The 25,450-nt window shown below is 48.5% G+C and overlaps 1 protein-coding gene across 3 annotated transcripts in view; it reads left to right on the forward strand.

The window, feature by feature from the left end:
• Window positions 1-25,037, forward strand: part of LOC140428297 (uncharacterized) — a 64,917-nt gene extending 39,880 nt beyond the window's left edge. For all 3 annotated transcript variants that reach the window (XM_072514616.1, XM_072514617.1, XM_072514615.1), the window contains one exon: window positions 23,129-25,037. In XM_072514616.1, coding sequence (XP_072370717.1) covers window positions 23,190-24,452 — 1,263 coding nt within the window. In that variant the 5' untranslated portion in view covers window positions 23,129-23,189 and the 3' untranslated portion in view covers window positions 24,453-25,037. The remainder of the gene's footprint in view (window positions 1-23,128) is intronic.
• The last annotated feature ends 413 nt before the right edge of the window (window positions 25,038-25,450 follow it).

The following is a 25,450-nucleotide window of genomic DNA, read 5'->3' on the forward strand; positions in this document are numbered from 1 at the left end:
CCAAAAAAACACTCCAGCAGCCTGGTGGTGATAGCCACCCTCCAGTCTTGGAACCAACCACGGCAGCAATTTGGCCTGACCAAAATGTCGGACAAAGCTCCCATCTGCAACAACCATAGGTTCACACTAGCACTGACTGACGCCACCTTCAAAAGGTGGGGGCAGGACGGAGGGACACTGACAGTCAGGGACCTATACACGAATGGCAGTATCGCAACACTGGACGAACTGACAGAGAAATTCCAGCTAGCCAGGGGGAACGAGCTAAGGTACCTACAACTCAAAAACTTCCTCTGAAAGGAGACAAGGACGTACCCACAACCGCCACGACAGACATTACTGGAAGAGTTACTGGACGCAAGCATACTAGATAAAGGAAACTGTAACGATACGTATGACTGACTGGTAGAGAGGGCCGACACCATACTGGACCAACAAGAAAGAAATGCGAGGAGGACCTGGGGATTGAATTAGGGTGGGGACTCTGGAGCGAAGCACTGCACAGGGTCAACACCACTTCCACGTGCGCAAGGCTCAGCCTGACGCAGCTAAAAGTGGTACATAGAGCCCACTTAACAAGTACCCGTGTGAGTAGGTTCTTCCCGGAGTTGGAGGATAGATGTGAGCGGTGCCAAGGAGGCCCGGCCAACCACACCCACATGTTCTGGTCTTGCCCCAGACTTGTTGGGTACTGGACAGCCTTCTTCGAGGCAATGTCCAAAGTGGGATGAGGGTGGAGCCATGCCCGGAAGTGGCGGTTTCGGGGTTTCAGACCAGCCAGATCTATTCCTGGAGAGGAGGGCGGACTCCCTTGCCTTTGCTTCCCTGATCGCCCGCCGTTCGGTTCGCCGTTCGCCCAATCCTGTTCGTCTGGCGGTCAGAAGCACCACCCATAGCTGCAGACTGGCTGTCCAACCTCTCAGAATCTGTCCAAATGGAGAAAATCAAATTCGCCATCTGAGGGTCAGACGACGGCCCCCACAGAATGTCGGAGCCATTCACCCAATTCTTCCGGGACCTGTTTGTGGCCAAAGAACAAGCAGAAGAATAGCCAGGTAGTCAAGAATCAGGGGGAAGTAGCCAAAGCATGAGAGGGAGAGATAGACCGGGAGACGGGGGTGGGGGACAGCTAAACCTAAGAGGAAAGAAAGGCGAACCACAGGTGGGGGGAGGGGAGGGACAGGGAACAAGAGAGGAGAACCAGGGAGGTGGGGTGGGGGGGAGCCAGGGAAATGACAGGTGGAAGGAGGGCACGGGATACAATAACAAACTTGGCATCTCCAGGAACAGAGAACAAGGAGAATACAGGCGAAAGATGGGAGGAATGGCTGAAGCGGAGGTGAGCGCGAGACGACAACGGCAGCGAGATCCGTCCGGGAGAAACAAGTGACAACACCAACACCCAACCCATTCGAGTATTGCCCACTGTAATTGTTTCTCCAGCACCCAAATGTATATTTACCTCCCCAGTCTCCACTCCCCCCCTCCCTCCACCCCCACGAACAGTCGCCTACTTATGTGTTGTAAATAATAATTTTGCCAGTTGTACAGATTTGCTGCTGTTGAGCTGGGGCACAATACCCTACCAGTTATTCTATTTTATTTTTTATTTTATTTTTTATTATTACTTTTTTTGGGGGTATGTTTGGGTGTGCCCTTCTCTTCTATATATGTATATATATATTTCTTATTCTGTGTACATAACGGTAAATATACTTTGTTCAAAAACCTAATAAAAACATTTATTAAAAAAAACATTTCTGACAAAGTCTCACCATAGTTACAGAACACCGCAATCCTGCGTAGCCTGGATATAAACTCTGCAAGGGATTCTCCTGTTGTGCTCTCAGTGGCATTAAACCGGTACCGCTGGACTATTGTGGACGGGGTTGGTTAAAATGTTGCCCCACTAAGTTCACAAGTTCATCAAACGTCTTGGTGTCGGGCGCAGCTGGGTACGTAAGGCTCCTAATCACCCCAAACATATGCGGGCCGCAGGCGGCGAGCAAAATGACCACCTGCCACTCGTTTTCGGTGATATTGTTTGCCCGGAAATAGTAACGCATCCGTTGTGCGTACTGGTTCCAACTTTCCAGCGCAGCATCAAAGACATCCAAATGTCCATAAAGAGGCATGGTGTAACAGAAAAAAAACTTCCAACCTGTATCCAACAAAAATCCAGGGAGGTGGCTTCAGCAGCGTAGACAGCTATCCACTTTAACCCTCGTCGCCAGTTTTGTAAGGGCCACAAAGAATCCAGCACGTGTTTGTAAAATAGAAAGAAATAACTTTATTTAAATTACATATACATAGACAACAGCAGCAGTACTCCCTTGCTGCTCACCACTCTCGCTAGCTGGTTCCATACTGGCCAGCTCTATTTATGCAGGGACTCTGCTAATGATTTCTCCACCCCCCTCATTGGGGAAGCTCATACTCCCTGAGGATTGTGGGATTGCCATCAGTCCCCAGCCAGTGGTAAGCAGGCAGGTTATAACAAAAGCAATATTTGCAAGACATGGCATTCCTCAGGTCGTCATGAGTGACAATGGTCCGTGTTTCAATTGTAAAGAGTGTAAGGCATTTGCACAGCATTATGATTTTAGACATGTAACATCGAGTCCATTGTATCCTCAGTCTAATGGCAAAGTGGAAAAAGGTGTGCAGACAGTCAAACAACTACTAAAAAAATCCATGGACAGTCAAGGTGATCCATACCTAGCATTGCTCAACTATCGAGCATCACCTTTAAGTTGTGGTTTGTCACCATCAGAACTGTTAATGAGTCGAAAGCAAGAACAACTCTGCTTTGCCATACCAAACAAGTAAATGGCAAGATAAGGAATCAGTTGTAATCTCAAAAGACGAAGCAGAAGACGATGACAAATCAACCAGGCTCTGAAACCTTTAAATGTAGTGAGAGTGGAGGATCCTGATGGCTGGTCAAAATGTGTAACAGTATTGCAGAAAAAAGGACGGAATCCTGTACTGTTATCATGGAGCAAAGACAGGTACTAAGGCGAAACAGACGGGCACGCCTTAAAGTTAAACCATCTATTACTCAACTGCAAGCAGACGATGTCTATGAAAACTTATATTCTTCAAAACCAACACAACCAGATAACAAGTCAAATACCATTGTACAGTCTGGCATTCCGAACAGTGATGTGGCCACAGCAATTGCACCTACAGAAATGCAAGACTGTGAATCAGATTCATCAGATCTACAAAGTTAAGAAGATCAACAAGGCATAGAAAGAAACCTGAAAGACTGAATCTGTAATTGGACAATATAGCTGTACATGATATAAATTATTGTGCTATGCATATCACATATAATATTATTTGAAATGATGTATATATGTTTTTGTTCAAAATCTCGAGGAAAGGGGATGTAGTGATATGTATAAGTAATTGTACATGTAAATATGTTTGACCTCTGACCACTATGTGGCAGGCAAGTTATACCATGTGACACTACAATCTGGGGGGAGTCTGTAGGAGATGTCATCGTGGTTAGTTGTGTTTGTGATTGTTCCAGTTTGTGAGCATTAGTTTCCAACCCACGGTTTGTTATACAATAATAAATTTGACTAGTCTAGAACGAGATGTTCTTTGTGCGCTGACTCAATCATTGTCCATGAACTATCCTGATTCTGGTGGGAGGGGAACAAGTGAGAGCTGAGGTGTGGGAGATGGGTCAGGCATGGTTGAGAGCCCTGTCGACCACTGTGGGTGGAAAACCATGATTAAGGAAGAATAAAGACATGTCAGCAGCACCGTTTGGAATGATGCGATGGAGGAAAAGGAACTGGGAGAATGGGATGGAGTCCTTACATGATGAAGGGCTGTAGTAGAATTTAGAAACTCTATTTTTCTAGGTATCTTCCTTGAAAAACATTCATTTATTGCACTCTGAAGCAGAATCATACAGACTCAAAATGTTGACTGTTTCTCCATAGATGGTGCCAGTTCTGAGTTTTCCAGAACTTTCTGATTTTGTTCATTTATTGCAGATTTTGTTCATTATAATTACATTTGGCATCTCTTACTTCTCTATATTTCCTATCAATTTTAATACAATTACTTAAGTAGATTTAACAATTATCCATCCGCCTCACTTATTGTTCTCAGGTGACTGGCTGATGATTCCCGGTAAGAGATTTGGACTTGAGATGGTATTTCCTTGTTTTTGTAGGTGCACGGCTACCCATTTAGGAATTAGAGACATGTCATTATATAGAAATGGAATCTATTGGATTGATTTTAAATATTATCATCCAACCTCCTGCCCCCACATCCCCACTCTAAAGAATGTGAGGACCAAAAGCCAACCATGTCCACTTACTTGCTCAAGAGCATAATTTTCTTGTCCTTTGACTTTGGGGAGTCCTGCCAGTGTCAATGCAGTCAGAGATATCTTGCAGAGAAGGTAATAATGTAACCAGGAGATGAAGGAAAGTTAAAATACTTTAATGTTTGATCCTTTGGTAGGATTCCTTGGGATCCAGAAGGAGCAGGTCTGTTTCTCTGGGCACTTAGAGTCCTGTTGCCTGGCTCTCACTTTCCCTTTCCACTTTGCCATCAGTTTAGGACACCTCCCTAGGACTTTCCTTGGATTCCCAAATGTGGCCAGTTTCCACTGTAATTCCGTCTCCTACTCACTGACCTTGTTGCCATTGAATCAACTTTGAGTGGGAGACTAACATCAAATATTACGTTTGGAATCAAATGTTAAAATTGAACAGGACTCACTTTCTTCAAAATGTATGTGTGTGTTGTGCCTCATGCCTCGGGCACACCAATACCACCTTTCAATTAAAATTACACCCTATATTTAAAGATAAACTTTTAATCCAGGGAGTGTATGTTGGGGAAGTTGCGTAGCGGGTGGTTTCGTAGGGGGTGGTTGGAGGTGGGGGGTTGTACGTTTTGAGAAAAATGTTGCAAATAGATTATGAATCTTCCTGTAATTCCTGACATTTTTGACTGTGGGGAGAGATACTTTCTTAGGAGAAGGAAGTGGGTATGGGTAGCATTTGACAGCCTGAGCAGAAATACATCTTTCCTGGGCAACATAGGCAGATGGGTCAAGAGAAAAATGTAATTGATAGCCATGGTCACGTTGATATATAGCAACATGGAAATCCTGGTGTTTATGATTGGCTGCAGGTCTTCTTGAAGCAGATAGCAAAGCTCAGCATTCAAAGAGTATCCCTTAGACATGGTTAGAGGGCCATGTCTGGGATGGCAGGTACATGGTGTAGCAACCAAGTGGATACAGGGACTTTGCTCAGAATTTTATCAGGTCTTTGGTGATGGAATAGGAGGTAGAAAGCCTGGCAAAATTGTGTAGGAATGCATTGGAGAAGGGGTGCCTGACATGTCCCTACCTCCATGCCATTTTGCTGGCAGAAGAGATGTTGGCAAACGTGTAAAAACAGCAATGTTGAAGCTGTTTCTTAACTAACTTGTGTGAATGAATTTGCACGATGAAAGATCATATCCTGCACTTTGGTTGACAAAGCACAGGGCTCGTTAGAAATTCCTGCAAAAATTTCAAGCACATTTCACACCAAGCAGCTGGTAAGTGTGTCCAGTAACTCAGGAAATTGCAGCCTGATCAGGCAACTGCCATTTTATGAACAAAAATATCCTGGGCAAAATGTTACATGGACTCTACTTGCCTCCGCAATTTTCACTCCAAGAGCTATCAGCCCATTGTGTAATATAGGTCTTATTCTACTTACTTTGTAATGTTGGCTCTCTTTGTTTTTTGTTCTTTGTTCTTATCATGAATCATTGTCCTCAACAAAATGAGAAATAGAATGAAATATGTATTTTATCAAATAGTTAGATTTTGCCAAAGTAACACAACAAGACTTGCCCAGGCATATTGAAGCTTTAAAACAAAATGTTTGCCATTTATGAGACCTGAGTTGACAAGGCAAGTGCTGGTGATCCCCTGAGCCAATCAGATTGGTGGATTGTGAGATTAACCTCATGGAGGGGCGACAGCAGTGGTGTAATAGTATTGTCACTGGACTAATAATTCAGAGACGCCGGATAATGATCTGGGACCAGGGTTTTGTGTCCCACCACAAAATTTGAAGTCAATTAATATATGGAATTAAAAGACGAATGATGATCATTAAATCTTCCGCTGGCGGCCATGGAGTAAGTGGTCGCACATTTGGCAGCTCCCGCTCAAGGATGTTTTTTCGGTCCTTTTCCCCGTTTGTTGGGTGGATGTTTTGATGAAAAAAGGTGTAGAGGTGGTAGAGGAGAGTAAAACTCCACTGGTGGTGTTGGTGGGTGGATCTGCGGACCAGAAGTGAGTCGAGAAGGAAGGAGCTGGTTGAGCAAGAAATTCTTTGTGCGCCACAGGTGACTATGGACGAGGTAAAGGGGCGGCTCTACCAGCCTAGTGGTCTATGGAGCAGCAGGTGGACTTCTTGAATGAGAAGTCCAGCCAGCAGAGGAGGGAAGCTCAGGAGGAAATAGCTATGGTGGTAGAACTGCTAAAAGCAGGGACCGAGTGGTGGTGCAGAGGCTGGAGACCCAGGGCCAGGCGATCCAGAAAGTAGAGGAGGAGGTGGGGGATGACACGGAACTTCTTACCTCATTGGCGGGATGATGCGGGAGACCCAGAAGCGGCAGAAGGAGAAAATGGGGGATCTGGAGAACCGCTCCCGGAGACAATATTTAGGAATTGTTGGGATGCCAGAGGGTATCGAGGGAACAGCCACTGGCTCATATGTAGTCAAAATACTGAAGCAACTGATGGTTGGAGAAGGAGCCTTTGACCAGGCTCTGGAGGTCAATAAGGCGCACAGGGCACTGATGAGGTAGCCGCAGGTGAACGAGCCGCCGAGGTTGATGGCTCAATCGAGGCTACATCGATTCCATGACAAGGAAAAGATTTTGCAATGGGCCAGGCACACGAGGACGTGCACCTGGGAAGGTAATGAGCTCCAGGTATACCAAGACCTGGGTGCGGAACTGACCAAGAGGAGAGTCGGGTTTAACTGAGTACAGGCTGCCCTCTTCAAGAAGGGGGTAAAGTTTGGGATGCTGTATCCGACCCATCTCTGGGAGACTTACAACAGCCGTGAGCATTATTTTAGGACAGCAGAGGAGGCAATGGAGTTTTTGAATGACAATGAACTGGCAGGCGGGGGAGGACATTGAACTCTGGAGGAAGTGTGAGACAATATTGTTTCTCTCTGCCTTTTTGCTTTATTGTTGGTGGGTTGTTGGTCAGTGAAAAATCTCTCTTTGAGATGATTTTTGGGGGTGCTGTGGCAGAATGCCGAGGGAGCGTGGAGGGTGAGTGCACTTTTTTCCTATTTCATTGTTATTTGCGCTATGGATGTGTGCAAGTGGGTGGGGGGTAACAGTGGGGGGTAGGAGGTTTGGCACCATGGACGGCGGCTGCCAGGCTAGCTGGGTGGACTATTTAATGGGATCACAGTGGGGGATGAGCAGGTGGTGAGTGTAATAGAGGGGGATGGGAGTGTTTTGTTTAAGGGGGGGCAGGGGGGGCTGCTGACAAAGGTGAGGTAGCTGTGGTGCAGTAAGAAATGAGTTGGTAACGGTGGACATCCGAGGGTGGGCCTAGAGGGTCGTGTGACATGGTCTGGGGGCTGACCCAAGAAGGGGTATGATTGATTGGCGGGGAGGGGGTGGGGTGTCCACTGACCAGGCTGGACACATGGAATATAGAGGGCTGAATGGACCAGTCAAACAGTCGCGCGTGTGTCAAGGGAATGTTACTTTAAGAAATGTTTGTCTGCTCAAGTGGCTGCAGTGATGTCAGAATGTCGGTGGAGCTGAGCTTTGGCTCTGCCTTTTAGTTTCACATTGAGGAAGAACTTGGGTGTGTCTGTGTTTTTTGGTTTTGTTTTAGTGTTGGAGCAGAAGCCAGCCAAAGAAGGTGTAATTTCGATCTCTCTGCCATCTAAAGACTATCTCTCGATCATTTGGTGAACTCAGAGTGATAACTGCTCTCAGTAGAGAATTTAAACCTTATGTACTTCTGTTAAAAGGTTATGGATGTTATGGATGTTAAAAGAAAAGTTTAAGGATTAATTAGACTGTTGTATTCTTTGGGGGTGGTGTTTGAATTGATGGTTGCTAAGAAGTTCACTGTATGCGACTTCCGGTTGCAGCGATGCACTGCTAAGCCGCACGTTTCGGCAGCTCCCGTTCTAACGGACTTTTCTGGTATTTTTGGAAGCCCCAACGGAAATTTTTTCGGATCAAACCCAGTGTGGGGTGACGAAGTAAGGAGTCCCCCCTAGTGTGTATGGAAAAGATCGGTGGTAGTGGCCAGATTGTGAAGGATCCTCTGGAGCAGCGGCAGAGAAGAGAAGGAAGAAGCAAGATGGCGACGGATGGAGCCCAGACGACATGGGGCCCGGATCAGCAGGAATTCCTTAGACGGTGTGTGGAGGAATTAAAGAAGGAGGTGCTGGCGCCGATATTGTTGGCAATCGAAGGGCTAAAAGAAACACAAAAGGCCCAGGCGATAGAGCTCCGTGGGGTGAAGGCGAAGGCAGCTGAGATCGAGGATGAGATTCTGGGCGTAGCGGTAAAAATGGAGACGCACGAGGCGCTACACAAGAGGTTTATCAAAAGACTCAAAGTCCTGGAGAACAGCTCGAGGAGAAAGAACCTCCGGATTCTGGGTCTCCCCGAGGGAGTGGAGGGAACTGATGTTGGGGCTTATGTGAACACAATGCTCCATTCGCTAATGGGAGCTGAGGCCCCCTCGGGCCCCCTGGAGGTGGAAGGGGCTCACCGGGTCTTCGCGAGGAGACCAAAGGCTGGAGAACCACCAAGGGCGATAGTGGTGAGATTTCACCGCTTCGCCGACAGAGAGGCTGTTTTGAGCTGGGCCAAGAAGGTACGGAGTAGCAGGTGGGAGAATGCGGTGATACGAGTGTATCAGGACTGGAGCGCGGAGGCGGCAAGAAAGAGAGCGAATTTTAATCGGGCCAAGCGGCGCTTCACAAGAAGAAAGTAAAGTTTGGGATGCTGCAGCCGGCGCGGTTGTGGGTCACGTACCAAGATAGAAACTACTATTTTGAAACGTCGGAAGAGGCATGGACCTTCATCCAAAAAGAGAAATTGGACCAGAACTGAGGGACTGATGCTGTGGAGGAGATGACGATGTTGATGTACAGAAATGTAAATTGGGGAATGGGAGGTTCACCGTATCGGGATGATAGATGGTTTTTTTCTCTCCTTGACAGGGGGACACTGAGAAATGTGGGCGCTGGTGGAAAAATGTTCAGAGGTGGGGGGTGGGGAAAGGGAATGGGGCTGTAGGGGGAGCTGCGCCATAGGGGGCGGGGCTGATCTAGAAAGCGCGGGTTTTTTCCCGCACTAGGGAGATGATGGCGGGAAGAGAGGCACAAGAAGGATGAGAGTTCCACACACGGGAGGGGGGGTCAAGGAGAGAGCGGGGGAAGCCGGGGTCAGTTGGAGTCAGCTGACTTTCGGAAGCATTATGGGAGGAGTAACGATGCTAGATGGGGATCCAATGGGGGGGGGGGGGGGTGAGGGGGGGACAACTAGGTTGCTGCTGCTGGGACCGAGAGGGAGCTGGCAAGGCAAGAGGTGGTCGGGACGGGAGTGCGCCGCCTGGGGGACGGGTGGGTGCGTGGGACCTGGACGTGGGACTGGCTTAGAGCCTAGAGTAGGTGATGGCTAGTCGGCGGGTGGGGGGGGGGGGGGGGGGGGGGGGGGGGCAGTCCCCCAATCCGGCTGATCACGTGGAATGTGAGAGGCCTAAATGGGCCGATTAAGAGGGCCCGAGTGTTCGCGCACTTAAAAGGACTGAAGGCAGGCGTGGTCATGCTTCAGGAGACGCATCTGAAGGTGGCGGATCAGGTTAGGTTAAGGAAAGGATGGGTGGGACAGGTGTTCCACTCAGGGTTGGACGCAAAAAATAGAGGGGTGGCTATGTTGGTGTGGAAACGGGTGTCGTTCGAGCCTAGGAATATAGTGGTGGACAACGGTGGTAGATATGTGATGGTGAGTGGTAGATTGCAAGGAATGGAGGTCATGCTGGTAAATGTACATGCCCCGAACTGGGATGATGCGGGATTTATGAAGCGGATGCTGGGACGTATCCCGGACCTGGTGGTAGGAAGCCTGGTAATGGGGGGGGGTTTCCAATACTGTGCTGGATCCAGGGTTAGATCGGTCTAGATCCAGGACCGGAAGAAGGCCGGCAGCGGCCAAGGTGCTCAGGGGGTTTATGGAGCAAATGGGGGGAGTGGATCCGTGGAGATTTGCTAGGCCGTTGGCCAAAGAGTTTTCCTTTTTCTCCCATGTTCATAAGGTATTCTCCCGGATAAATTTCTTTGTTTTGAGTAGGGCACTGATTTCAAGGGTGGCAGGAACGGAGTACTCGGCCATAGCCGTTTCAGACCATGCCCCGCACTGGGTGGATCTGGAACTAGTAGAGGAGAGGGAACAGCGCCCACTCTGGCGACTGGATGTGGGACTATTGACGGATGAGGGAGTCTGTGGAAGGGTACGGGGATGTATTGAACGGTACCTGGAGGCCAATGATGACGGTGAGGTCCGGGTGGGGGTAGTGTGGGAAGCGCTGAAGGCGGTGATTAGGGGAGAGTTGATCTCCATTAGGGCTTACAAGGAGAAAAAAGAGGGCAAAGAAACAGAGAGAATAGTGGGGGAGATTTTGAGTGTGGATAAAAGATATGCGGAGGCCCCGGACGAAGGACTGTACGGAGAGGCGAAGACTTCAGACGGAGTTTGACCTGCTGACCACAGGGAAGGCAGAGGCACAGTGGAGGAAGGCACAGGGGATGAGATACGAATATGGGGAAAAGGTGAGCCGGCTGCTGGCCCACCAGCTTTGTAAGAGGATAGCGGCGAGGGAAATAGGGGAAGTTAGGGATGAAGCGGGAACTATGGTGCGGAGTGCAGGGAAGGTAAATTAGGTGTTTAAGACCTTTTATGAGAGGCTATATAGGTCCCAACCCCGGGAGGGAAAAGAGGGGATGCAACAGTTTTTGGACCAACTAAGGTTCCCAAGGGTGGAGGAGCAGGAGGTGGCAGGTCTGGGGGTGCCAATCGGGGTGGACGAGGTGACGAAAGGGCTGGAGAACATGCAGGCAGGGAAAGCCCCGGGACCAGACAAGTTCCCGGTGGAATTTTATAGGAAGTATGTGGACTTGTTGGCCCCGCTGCTGGTGAGAACCTTTAATGAGGCCAGGGAAGGGGGGACTCTACCCCCGACAATGTCGGAGGCGACGATATCATTAATCCTGAAGCGAGATAAAGATCCGCTGCAATGCGGGTGATATAGGCCTATCTCACTCCTGAATGTAGACGCCAAGTTGCTGGCAAAAGTGCTAGTGATGAGGATTGTGTCCTGGGGGTGGTGCATGGAGACCAGACAGGGTTTGTAAAGGGGAGACAATTGAATGTTAACGTGCGACGGTTGTTGGGGGTGATAATGATGCCCCCAGCGGAGGGGGAGGCAGAGATAGTGGCAGCGATGGATGCAGAGAAGGCATTTGATAGGGTAGAGTGGGAGTATTTATGGGAGGTGCTGAGGAGGTTTGGATTCGGGGAGGGTTTTGTCAGTTGGGTTAAACTCCTCTATGGGGCCCCAGTGGCAAGTGTAGTCACAAATCGGCAGAGATCGGAGTACTTTCGATTACATAGGGGAACAAGGCAGGGGTGCCCTCTGTCCCCATTACTGTTCGTGCTGGCAATTGAACCACTGGCCATAGCGTTGAGAGACTCTAGGAAATGGAGGGGGGTGGTTAGAGGGGGAGAGGAACACCGAGTGTCACTCTACGCAGATGACCTACTGCTGTATGTGGCGGATCCAGTGGAGGGGATGACAGAGATTATGCAGATATTGAGGGAGTTTGGAGATTTTTCGGGATATAGGCTTAATATGGGGAAGAGTGAGCTTTTCGTAGTACACTCCGGGGATCAGGGAAGAGGGATAGACGGCCTGCCGTTAAGTAGAGCGGAAAGGAGCTTCCGATATTTATGGATTCAGGTAGCCAGGAGCTGGGGAACTTCACACAAACTCAATCTGACGTGGCTGGTGGAGCAGATGGAGGAGGATTTCAAGAGGTGGGATATGCTGCCGCTCTCACTGGCGGGCAGAGTGCAGGCGGTAAAGATGATGGTGCTCCCACGGTTTCTTTTCGTGTTTCAATGTCTCCCCATTTTGATCACTAAGGACATTTTAAAGAAAATAGATAGAAGTGTTATGAGTTTTGTGTGGGCAGGGAAGACCCCGAGGGTAAGGAGGGGGTTCCTGCAGCACAGCAGGGACAGAGGGGGACTGGCATTGCCGAATCTGGACGAATATTACTGGGCCGCCAATGTGGCGATGGTTCGCAAGTGGATGGGGGAGGGAGATGGGGAGGCGTGGAAGAGGCTGGAGATGGCGTCCTGCAAAGGAACGAGCCTAAAGGCGCTGGTGACGGCGCCACTACCGCTCTCCCTGAAAAGGTACACCACGAACCCAGTGGTGGCGGCAACCTTAAGGATCTGGAGGCAATGGAGGCAACATAGGGGTGTGACGGGTGCCTCGGTGTGGTCCCCGATCAGGAACAACCATAGGTTTGTCCCAGGAAGGATGGATGGGAGGGTTCCAGAGCTGGCATCGGGCAGGAATTAGGAGATTGAGAGACTTGTTTATTGACGGGACGTTTGCGAGCCTGGGAGCGCTGGAAGAAAAGTATGAGTTGCCCCCGGGGAATATCCTTAGATACATGCAAGTGAGGGCGTTCACGAGGCAACAGGTGAGGGAATTTCCGCTGCTCCCGACACAGAAGATCCAGGATAGAGTGATTTCGGGGGAAATGGGTCAGGTAGGGCAAAGTGTCCGAAACATATCAGGAGATGAGAGACGAGGGGGAGGCGCTGGTCGAGGAGCTGAAAGGAAAATGGGAACAAGAGCTTGGGGAGGAGATTGAGGAGGGGGTATGGGCTGATGCTCTAAGTAGGGTAAATTCCTCTTCCTCGTGTGCCAGGCTTAGCCTGATACAATTCAAGGTTCTACACAGAGCACACATGACGGGAGCGAGGCTGAGGAGGTTCTTCGGGGTGGAGGACAGGTGCAGGAGGTGCTTGGGAAGCCCGGCGAACCAGACACACATGTTTTGGTCGTGTCCGGCACTGGATGAGTACTGGAGGGGAGGGGCAAGAATGATTTCAAAGGTGGTGAAGGTCCGGGTCAAGCCAGGTTGGGGGTTAGCTATATTTGGGGTAGCGGAGGAGCCGGGAGTGCAGGAGGCGAAAGAGGCCAATATTCTGGCCTTTGCGTCCCTGGTAGCCCGGCGAAGGATCTTACTCATGTGGAAGGAAGCAAAACCCCCCGGCGTGGAGGCCTGGATATGGCAGAGTTCATAAAACTGGAACGGATGAAGTTTGCGTTGAGAGGATCGGTTCAGGGGTTCTCCAGGCGGTGGCAATCATTCCTTGACTATCTCGCGGAACTCTCTGCCATCTAAAGACTATCTCTAGATCATTTGGTGAATTCAGAGTGATAACTGCTCTCAGTAGATAATTTAAACCTGATGTGCTTTGGTTAAAAGGTTTTCTGTCTTATGGATGTTAAAAGGAAAGTTCGTGCTGTATTCCTTGGCGGTTGTATTTGAATTGATGGTTGCTAAGATGTTCACTGTCTGTTTTAAAAAGGTTAACTGAGTTCATAGAATAAACATTGTTTTGCTTAAAAAATTTCTGCAGCACCACACCTGGAGAGTGGGCCGTGTGCTCCCCATATCACAATCTAGTAAAAGTCGTGGGTCAGGTAAACGCCATGATACACTTTGGGGTTCTCTAAACCCTGGCCCATAACACATGTTTGTTCATTTCAGGGGCTTGAAGGCGGACGTGGCCTTTCTGCAAGAAACACATTTGAAGATTAGGGACCAGAGTAGGCAAAGGACAGGTTGGGTAGGCCTTGTCTTCCATTCAGGATTAGATATGAAGATGTGAGGAGGGGTGGCGGTGCTGACAAACAAGCGGGTAGTGTTTGAAGTGGGGAATATAGTGGCAGATTCGGGAGGAAGGTTTGTGATGGTGAGTGGGAAACTGGAGACGATGCCAGTGGTCTTGGTGAATGTGTATGCCCCAAACTGGAATGATGTTGAACTCATGAAGCGGGTGTTGGGGACAATCCCGGACCTGGACTCGCATCGGTTGATTATCGGGGGGGGGGGACATCAATACGGACATTGAGCCAAGTATTGGCTGGTCGCGTCCGCCGTCGGGGAGTGTGTCGGCAGTGGCGAAGGAGCCAACGAGGTTCATGGAGCATATAAAGCGGTGGACCCATGGAGGTTTGGGAGGCTGAGGGCGATGGAATTTTCGTACTTCTCCCATGTGCACACGGTGTACTTGTGGATCGACTACCTTGTGGTGGATAAGACGCTGCTGGCGTGAGTAGTTGACTCGGGGTATTCGGCGATTGTGATCTCTGACTGTGCGCCACACTGGATGTTCTTGCAAGTGGACCAAAGTGGGGGGGTTGGGCAGCGGCCGCAGTGTGGGTTGCTAGCTGATGAGGGCCACCATCCGGAGATACGTGAAGCTGAAAGGCACTGGTGAGGTTTCGGCCACCACACTATGGGAGGCGCTTAAGGCAGTGGTTAGGGGGGAGTTTATATCGCGTCAGGTGCATAGGGTTAGGATGGAGCGGGCAGAGATGGCTAGGCTGGTGGACGAGATCCTGCGGATAGATAAGAGATATTCAGAGGACCCTGAGGCAGTGTTGTTGAAGGGGCGGCAGAAGCTCCAGATGGAGTTTGGGTTGGTCTCTCCCGGGAAGTTACGGAGGGCCAGGGGGGTAGTGAACGAGTATGGGGAGAAGGCGAGTAGGATGCTGGCTCACCAACTTAAGAAGCAAGATGCGGCGATGGAGATCGGAAGGGTGAAAGATGGGAGGGGAAGAGTGGTTCTGGACCCTGTGGGGGTGAATGGGGTTTTCGAGGTGTTTTTTAAGAGGCTCTATGGATCGGAGCCCAAGGCCGGGGGGGGGGGGGGGGGGGGACGGCGATTCCTAGACAGATTGGAGCACCCCAAGGTGGAGGAGGACCTGTTGGAGAGGCTGGGGGTCCCTATTGGATTGGTGGAGGTGATGGACTGTATGGGTGTGATGCGAGCGGGGAAGGCCCCTGGCCCGAATGGGTTTCCTGTAGAATGTTATAAGACATTTTCTGGGGAACTGGGCCATGCTGGTAAGGGCATATAATGAAGCGAGGGAAAAGGGGGAACTCCCTCCTACATTATCGAAGGCTTCGATATCCTTAAAATTGAAGAATGATAAGGACCCGGAGCAGTGTGGATCCTACCGCCTGATATCGCTGCTAAATGTAGATGCCAAACTGCTGGCACAAATCTTGGCCTTGCGGATTCTGGACTGTGTGCCGGTGGTGGTAGAAGAAGACCAGACAGGGTTTGTAAAGGGGAGGCATCTGTAAGTGAACGTTGAGCGATTATGAAACGTGATAATGATGCCCCGGAGGGACAGGAGGTGGAGGTCGCTATGGACGCGGAGAAGGCGGTGAATCGGGTGGCATGGGAGTATCTGTGGGATTGCTGGGACAGTTCGGATTCGGGCAGGGGCTTGTGGACTGGGTCCGGGTTTTGTATAGGGCATCGGTGGTAAGTATACGGATGAATCGGGTGTGTTTGGAGGCCTTTGGATTACACCGTGGGACAAAGTGGGGATGCCCACACTCCCCGTTGCTTTTTGCCTTGGCAACAGAGCCAGTGGCAAAAGCGCTTTGAGCGTTAAGGAATTGAAGAGGGACAGTGCGGGGTGGGGGGGTGGAGCACAGGGTCTCGCTATATGTGGACGATCTGCTGCTCTATATATTGGATCCACTGGGAGGTATTGGGAATTATGAACATTTTCGAGGAGTTTAACCGGTTTTCCAGATAGAAGCTAAACATGGGGAAGAGTGAGGTCTTCCCAATCAAGACAAGGAGGTTGGGCGAGCTGCCGTTTCAGGTGGTGGGGATGAGCTTTAGGTATCTGGGCATCCAGGTAGTGCAGGGATGGGAAGAACTACATAAATTGAATTTGGTGCCATTGGTGGAACAGACGAGGGGTATTTTAGGAGGTGGGATGCGCTCCCGACCAGCAAACCACGCACATATGTTCTGGGTACTGAGAAGCTAGAAAGGTACTGGGAGGGGGGTGTTCAAGACGCTTGTAAAGATTGTGGGGGTGGAGGTCGGGCCGGACCACATGGTGGCGTGTTTTGGGACATCGGAAAAGGCGGAGATGTTGGAGGGGAGGAAGGCCGACGTTGTGGCCTTCGCCTCTCCGATTGCCTGGCGGAGAATTTTATTGGAATAGTGGTCGACAACGCCGCCGAGGGTGGCGGCCTGGTGAGGGGATCTATATGAGTTCCTCGGGTGGAGAAAATTAAGTTTGAACTGAGGGTTTCAGCGGAGGGCTTTGAAGCATGGTGGGGACTGTTCGTGGCCATGTTTGAGGAATTGTTCATCGTCCATGGGGTGAGGGGGGGTGCACAGGATGAAAAAGAGGAAAAGTCTGTGTAGACGATACAACTGTGACTCGGGGAGTGTGTTCCCCAGATTATTTATATTTTGTAACTTTTTGAATAAATTTGTAATAAAATTATTTTTTTAAATAATGAAATCATTGTTGATTGTTGTAAAATCCCACCTGGTTCACTAATGTCCTTTACAGAAGGAAATCTGCCACCCTTACCTGGTCTGTGACTCCAGATCCAAAGAAATGTGGTTGACTCTGAAATGGCCCAGCAAGCCACACAATTCAAGAGCAATCAGAGTTAGCAATAAATGGTGACCCAGCCAACAATACCCATCTTTCATGAATGAAGATAAAAAAAGTACAAGTACTGAGAAGGAAGTGCTTCGAAGTGTCATTAAAGTCAGATCAGGTTCATAAAGCAAGAAACTGAGGAAAAAAAATAGAAAGGAAAAATAAACAATAACACATTTATATTTCTAAATCTCCTAAAATTAAAATCTTTCAGAATGATTTCAAAAAATATAATAGTTAATTTTCAGAGGGACCGAGTGACAGTAATTAACATTTAGCATTTTATGTAACAGGATATAAGCACTACTTAAACTTCTGTGGCCAGTTTATATCAGTCATGCAAATACAGAAACTTCAGGCTATTCCCAATGGCCTGGTAGACTGAGATTCTGGGCGAGATTCTCCGTTGCCGATGCAGGAATCGGGAAACGTGATTGTGCGGAGAATAGGTTCCGACGCCAAAATCGCAGCAGACGCCTATTTGACACCAAATCGCAATTCTCCGTCCCCTCGACAGCGGCATCAATGCATTCCGGAACGCATGTACAGTCAAACCGCTTGCATTTCATTAGCTGGCCTGACCCGATATTCTCCGGGACCTCTACGATTCTCCTCCTCCGGTGGGCCGAGTTCCCAATGGCGCGGTTCACTTTTGCTTTTAAAAATCGCGAAACTGGCATTGTGGCTGATGGGAGAGAGAGAGGAGTTAGGACATGTTATATTCTGGTGCTTGGCTAGACGGAATTAGTGCTCTAGTTGTGACTAGTTGAATGTTTATTGTTAAACAATAACGTGGGTCAGATAACAATAAGAAAACTATCAAAATCTACTAACTATAAATTACTATTATCTAAGAGCTACTACAAATGCAGCTATCCACTGCAACAACTATCTCCAGACACCCCAGGGTAACAGTGTCACATGGTTGTTCCTTACTGCCACCTACTGGTTGGAGGTCATATCTATTAATATTTACATGATTGCTTATGCATATCATCACATCCCCTTTTCTTTGGAAATTAACAATATTTACATACATTATTTAAATTCAGTACACAATATTTATGATATGCATAATTCAATTATTCACATGTTTAAAGTCCATCACAAATTCAATCTGGCTTTCTTCTGTGTCTTGTCAATCTTCTAAGTGCTGCTTGAACTTGTGAGGTTGATTTGCTTTCAACTGTTTCTGAAGATGGCTCTTGCTGTGCTTCTGTGTGCCTCTGTGTTGTGCACATCTTCAGCTTGTTCTGTTTCTGTGTGCTGAGGTACTGTTTGTCCCGTTGTCCTGAGATTGGTTTGTACATCATCCGGTGGTTCTAAAACAATGGATTGCTAAACCTTTAGCAAGGCTCTCCTATTTCTTCTTAGAATATGGCCATGGAGCTCAAGGAATGGACCATCATTGTCTGGGACTGCTCCACATCACGCATTGGCCGTGCCACCACCTTCTGGGTTTGTGTCACATCAGCCAGTCACTGCACCATCTCACTCTGGGACTGGGTCGCCTCACTCTGTGTCTGCGCCACATTGACCTGGGCAATGTAGCCGACATTCCCAGCTATGGCTTGCTGTGACTGGGCCACGCTGTGATTTCCAGTTGGCTCTGGCGCATGGTTGCCTGTCTCACAGGTAACTGCTCTGCGCCTCGGACAGCGCCCGCACAGAATGCCACATGCCCTGGACATGGTGATCCACAGCCAAAACCATCGCCCCCAATGCCTTCACTGTGGATGCCACCCATGCGGTTTTGACCTGCTGTGACACGTGGTCTGACTCCCCCAACTGTGCCTGCAGGGACTGGAGGCTTGCCAACAACCCATCATGTAGCCCCTGGCTCTGCGACTGCATCTCCATGATTGATTGGACTGTCTGTTCCAGAAGCCCTCGGGTGTTCCCTCCTCCACCTGCTGTACCGGATCATTTGCGTGGTGCGCACTAGATAGAATCCCAGGAGCCTCTTATTAAAGTGCCCAACTGAGGTGAGTGCCTCTGGGATGGTGGAGGGTGTCGGGATGGGAAATCTGTGTCATCCTCTGACTCGAGCTCTGGGGTCTCCTGATTCGCGGGTGTAGGGCAGCTATCTGGGCTGCTTTCATCTTTGCTCAACTCATGGGCGAGGGGGGGGGCCCTCTGGCTGTGGCACTGGCTGGGGGGGGGGGGGGGGACGCCAGATGGACCTACCCCATCCCCAGCAGGTCCTGGGGTGTGCGGGGTGGTGAGCGTGTGGTTGGGGTTGGGTGGTGGTGAGGATGGGGAAGGTGTCGGGTGAGGGTGGTGTTGGGCGGTGTTGACACATGTGTCATGGGGAACCGCAACTTAGCAGAGTCTCACTTCCTTGCCCGCAGCCAAATTCCACCCCGGCGACCTCCCTTTCCTCTGGGCCGCCGACCATGTCCAGGGCCTTCTGCTCAGCCACAGTGAAAGCCCTCAAGTCCGGCGGTCACCCTCCTGTCTTCTCCCGGAAATCATAGAATTTACAGTCAGAAGGAGGCCATTCGGCCCATCGGGTCTGCACCAGCTCTTGGAAAGTGCACCCTACCCAAGGTTAACACCTCCACCCTATCCCGAAAACCCAGTAACCCCACCCAACACTAAGGGCAATTTTGGACACTAAGGGCAATTTATCATGGCCAATCCACTTAACCTGCACATCTTTGGACTGTGGGAGGAAACCGGAGCACCCGGAGAAAACCCACGCACACACGGGGAGGATGTGCAGACTCCGTACAGACAGTGACCCAAGCCGGAATCTAACCTGGGACTCTGGATCTGTGAAGCAATTGTGCTATCCACAATGCGACCATGCTGCCCAAATGGCGGTTATGAGGGGCCATTCTCCTTGGAGGGGGAGACAGAAAACAACATTATTAGCCAGTCCGACGATTAGCTAGCCCAGGGGGTGGCTAGCTAATGGCCTCAGTGGCCAGGGCACCCGGCCATGGCTGCCGGTATGGATACCGGCTTGTGGTGCAGGGTAGTGTTTCACCCATTCTCCAGGTGGGGGAGGGGTGGTATCGGGTTACGGGTGTTTGGGACAGGGGTTGGTGCCAGAGGCATGGTGCTGCCTACTCACCCTGGCTGCCCTGAGGTGGTCATACAGTTTTTTGTGGCACTGCTGGCTGGTCCGGCCGATGATGCCCATGGCGCTGACCGCCTCTGCCACCTGCGCCCATGCACGGCAAACGGCAGCTGGCAGCCTCCTTCATGGGACGGGGTACAGGGTCATCCTCCTCTCCTCCACGGCGTCCAGGAGGAACCCGAGATCTGCGTCCGCAAACCTTGGTGCCACTCTCCTCACTGCCATTTTGTTGCTGATCAGCTGCAGCTGGTCAGCCTCCTGAGTGTCAATCGCGAAACCAGCGAATCCTGCAACATTTCTCATTCGAATCGATTGTTTTCCACATGACTCCGGCGCTATCCCCTTAGCAGTAACGGAATCGGTCCAGGTGAGGCACCAGTTTTGCTGTCATGAAAGTCCACGAATTCTGCGTCCCTCTGTCTCCTATCTAACGGTGGAGTGTGTTACATAGAACATAGAAAATAGAACGATACAGCGCAGTACAGGCCCTTCGGCCCACGATGTTGCACCAAAACAAAAGCCATCTAACCTACACTATGCCATTATCATCCATATGCGTAGCCAATAAACTTTTAAATGCCCTCAATGTTGGTGAGTTCACTACTGTTGCAGGTAGGGCATTCCACGGCCTCACCACTCTTTGCGTAAAGAACCTACCTCTGACCTCTGTCCTATATCTATTACCCCTCAGTTTAAAGCTATGTCCCCTCGTGCCAGCCATTTCCATCCGCGGGAGAAGGCTCTCACTGTCCACCCTATCTAACCCCCTGATCATTGTGTATGCCTCTATTAAGTCTCCTCTTAACCTTCTTCTCTCCAACGAAAACAACCTCAAGTCCATCAGCCTTTCCTCATAAGATTTTGCCTCCATACCAGGCAACATCCTGGTGAATCTCCTCTGCACCCGCTCCAAAGCCTCCACGTCCTTCCTATAATGCGGTGACCAGAACTGTACGCAATACTCCAAATGCGGCCGTACCAGAGTTTTGTACAGCTGCAACATGACCTCATGACTCCGGAACTCAATCCCTCTACCAATAAAGGCCAACACTCCATAGGCCTTCTTCACAACCCTATCAACCTGGATGGCAACTTTCAGGGATCTATGTACATGGACACCTAGATCCCTCTGCTCATCCACACTTCCAAGAACTTTACCATTAGCCAAATATTCCGCATTCCTGTTATTCCTTCCAAAGTGAATCACCTCACACTTCTCTACATTAAACTCCATTTGCCACCTCTCAGCCCAGCTCTGCAGCTTATCTATGTCCCTCTGTAACCTGCTACATCCTTCCACACTGTCGACAACACCACCGACTTTAGTGTCGTCTGCAAATTTACTCACCCACCCTTCTGCGCCCTCCTCTAGGTCATTGATAAAAATGACAAACAGCAACAGCCCCAGAACAGATCCTTGTGGTACGCCACTTGTAACTGAACTCCATTCTGAACATTTCCCATCAACCACCACCCTCTGTCTTCTTTCAGCTAGCCAATTTCTGATCCACATCTCTAAATCACCCTCAATCCCCAGCCTCCGTATTTTCTGCAATAGCCTACCGTGGGGAACCTTATCAAACGCTTTACTGAAATCCATATACACCACATCAACTGCTCTACCCTCGTCTACCTGTTCAGTCACCTTCTCAAAGAACTCAATAAGGTTTGTGAGGCATGACCTACCCTTCACAAAGCCATGCTGACTATCCCTAATCATATTATTCCTATCTAGATGATTATAAATCTTGTCTCTTATAATCCCCTCCAAGACTTTACCCGCAACAGACGTGAGGCTCACCGGTCTATAGTTGCCGGGGTTGTCTCTACTCCCCTTTTTGAACAAAGGGACCACATTTGCTATCCTCCAGTCCTCCTGCACTATTCCTGTAGCCAATGATGACATAAAAATCAAAGCCAAAGGCCCAGCAATCTCTTCCCTGACCTCCCAGAGAATCCTAGGATAAATCCCATCAGGCCCCGGGGACTTATCTATTTTCAGCCTGTCCAGAATTGCCAACACCTCTTCCCTACATACCTCAATGCCATCTATTCTAATAGCCTGGGCTCGTGCGCTCTCAATTCTAGCCACACTTGACCCGGAGTCACAACGCAATTGAAATTAATAAATCATTCTCAGAAAAATACCCAAAGTCTTTGGCCCTTGGCAAACACTTGAGGAAAAGAGGGGAGTTAAATAATAAGTCAAACGCAGAAAAGTCTTTAACCAAAGAGGAAATGTTGGAAAATCTCAGCAGGTCTGGCAGCATCTGTAGGGAGAGAAAGGAGCTAACGTTTCAAGTTCAAATGCCCCTTTGTCAAAGCTAATAGACAGAGAAACTGGGAAATATTTGTACTGTGGATTGAGAATGAAAGATGTCATAGCCACAGGAACCCAGGGAAACCCAGATGGTTTGTTTCAGATGGTTTTCGAATAGCACACCTTCCTTCAATCTAGGCTTTCAATTCAAGTTTTTCTTTGCTTTCAGTCCATAATGGTTTTCACTGTAGATACATTCAGATTCCCTGCACAACTAGGCAGCTTTTCTGGAGAAAACACAAGCGAGAAAGGAAGCAGCTTCTTCTCTCTGAACATTCAGGACTCCAAATGTCCTTCCTTGGATCTCTGAAAAATATTATTCCATTCAGGCAGGATTCAATCATTCCCTGTTACCGTGCAAAATACAGCCTTTTTGCTAATTCATTGGCCACAAGCCAACCAATTGAACCGAGTCCCACCGGTCTCTCGTGTGCCGAAAAGTCTGAGTTCCGCTGTCTGAAGGCTAGCACAGTATTCCCTTTTGTAATTTTTGAGTTCCTTTCTCCCCTTGCTCGACTTAAAGATATATGTCCATTAAGCATCCATGGATCAAAATGCTAACAGCAAACGTAAAGTAAGGCGGGGGGGGGGGGGGGGGGAGGGAATCTACAGGAAGGGCCCTTACAAGTGGCAGATTTAGACAGCAAATTTGGATATTTTCCTTTAACCCTGTGCAGACCCTTGCCTGAAATCGCTTAAATAACAGTAAGTGCCTTTCACCTCATTATGATTTTGAAAGGTAGATCTTGACCATTGTCATTGTTTTATTATTTTTTAATTTAGCATGTTCATTTCATATTCACCACAACCACAGGGATATTATTATTATTCTTTCCAATAGATAATTGATTGATTCTAGTGAAGTTTCAATTTCATGTAGCTATTTTTCTAATAGATGTACGAAAGATGCTCACAAATGAAGGTGGCTTCTTCGATGGAGAACAATTTGAAAGGACATGAATAATAGAAGAGAAAGTGAGACATTGAAGACGTTTTCTCTGTGTTTATACCTTGGACACATTCCTGTGAGTAAGGTGAATTCAACAGTCAATAATAGAAGAGTGAGTATATTTGGAGATGAGTCAGTGATAACACAGGATGAAATTGGAATGACCAAAAATGTTTTTTATGGGTTTTACACCAAATTTAACCTCCCATCAGATGTTGATCCAAACTCTCTTAGCCTCAGTATTTCAGGTCCACACAGTGTCACTATCAGTGGTACCCGGTACACGTTAAATGTCATCAAACCTGAAAGGCAATCTGAGCTTTCAAACAAACAAGAAGCAGCGTTCCTCAGAAATTATAATGAACAGATTTCACACCTGGAGTCTGAAACTCTGTCCAATGTCCCTGAGCACCAAGCCACCTATTTGAAGCGAAACCCAATCAAATCAGCAGAACTACCTCAGGACTCATATGCTGATTTCCCCCCACCCCCACCTGAGCTGCTGTACAGCTCCTCACATTCAACACATCCCAAGATGGAAGAGGAACCCCCCTCAGGTCCATTTAAAATCCAACCACTTATCAATTATTTTGAAAAGAAAAGAAATACTAGATCATCAAAGTCCATGAAACCTGAAAGCATTCCAAAGCAAAAAGTCAGAAAATATCCAAAGGTCACTAAGCGATACCGCCAGCCTAAACCAGAGACATACAGCGTAGCGACACAGACTGAGACACCCCAAGTTTCTCCAATGTTCAGTTTCAAAAGGGTTTCAGAGAATGGACAATTCAACCTTAAACCATCCAAAGGAATCCACCATAGCATCTGGGGAAATGCGCCGTTCTCTTCAAATGATCAACGCCTGGTAACACGATCTCCAATCAAACAAGACAGTAAAAGACCCAAATCAGCATATGAGGACAATCTCCTGGAATCTCAAGTTGAAGACAAACAGGATGTCATAAAAACTAATCCACATGAGTATTCACAAAAAGACGAATCAAAAGAGAAACAGCACATCCCAATATCTGATACAGGGGCCAGGGGAATTGTGCCAGCCAAACGATCTCAAAATCGAAGGGGACCTTCAAACCCTCCGCCAGAAATCTTAAGAGATTTCAGTAAAATCTCCATCCAAGATGAAGATGACTTCTTGGATATCAACCCAAGAGGCAAGAATCATATTCCAAAGTCATATCTCCAGGGTAGGAAAATTCCTCACGAAATTCCATTAGATACGTGGATAAAATATCTCAGAAACCCAGACTGAAATCACCCATGAAGTCAATAAATTTTCCACTGAAAATGACTAGCATCTTCAAGCACATGTGTTCCAAACCACCAAAAGGCTCATACAAATAACTCCCTTTCAACAGTTCCTCAGCAAATGAGCAAGACCATCCAAAAGCCTCATTCCGGAAAATCTCAATCCACACCAAAAATAATCCAAATCTCTTGGAAACACATCCCAGAGCAAATCAGCAAAGATCGGTAGTGTATTTCCCCAAACAGATGTTACACAAGTATCGTCTTCGAGGATTTCAGGATCACTCAATGTAGACAAAAATATCGCTTAGAGCCCAACCTCCAAAGAAGTCAGGATTTCTTTGAAACTTGTCTGTTCTGTGGATTTTGTGGAGAAGAATCTAGTGCAGAAAGGATACCCCAACCCCAGACTGTAACCCAGCATAAGAATTCATCACAGAAACGAGAAAATAAGGCCTTTAGGTATTTAAGATTTCTTGAGGCAATCAATTTGGAACTTCGGGAGCAGTTCCTTAAAACTGAGCTTACATTGATTTGAAGCAAACAGTAGTTTCTTGTTTTGTAGTTGTGTAATAAAACTTTCACGCAATATTTGCTCCAGTTGTCCAAATTCATTTGAACCTTGAGGTGTTGGCCACCTCATTGGAACGGGGTTGGGAATGATAAAAGCTTTAGCCGCTATGTTCTGATGTCAACAGTGATGAATGTTGAGAGGTCCGCTGCTGTAACTCTTTAGGGCCTGTTGGAAGTCTTGACCTGTGCACATGTGTGGTAATTGTCTGTCAAATTTTAACTTCCAGTGGGCTGATTTCCACTGCTGGGACACTGTGAGAATGTTTCCTACACTGAGCTCAGTACCAGAGGCTTGAGCTAGATGTATGGTACAATACCCTAGTATTGCCTCACTGTTTAATTTCTTGTATAACTCAATGATTAACAGTTCAACACAACCCACTACACCCCACACATACCCCCACCACACTGAAAAATATCACCTGACCC

The sequence above is a fragment of the Scyliorhinus torazame genome, chromosome 8 (assembly GCF_047496885.1).
Source record: "Scyliorhinus torazame isolate Kashiwa2021f chromosome 8, sScyTor2.1, whole genome shotgun sequence".
Lineage (NCBI taxonomy): Eukaryota > Metazoa > Chordata > Chondrichthyes > Carcharhiniformes > Scyliorhinidae > Scyliorhinus > Scyliorhinus torazame.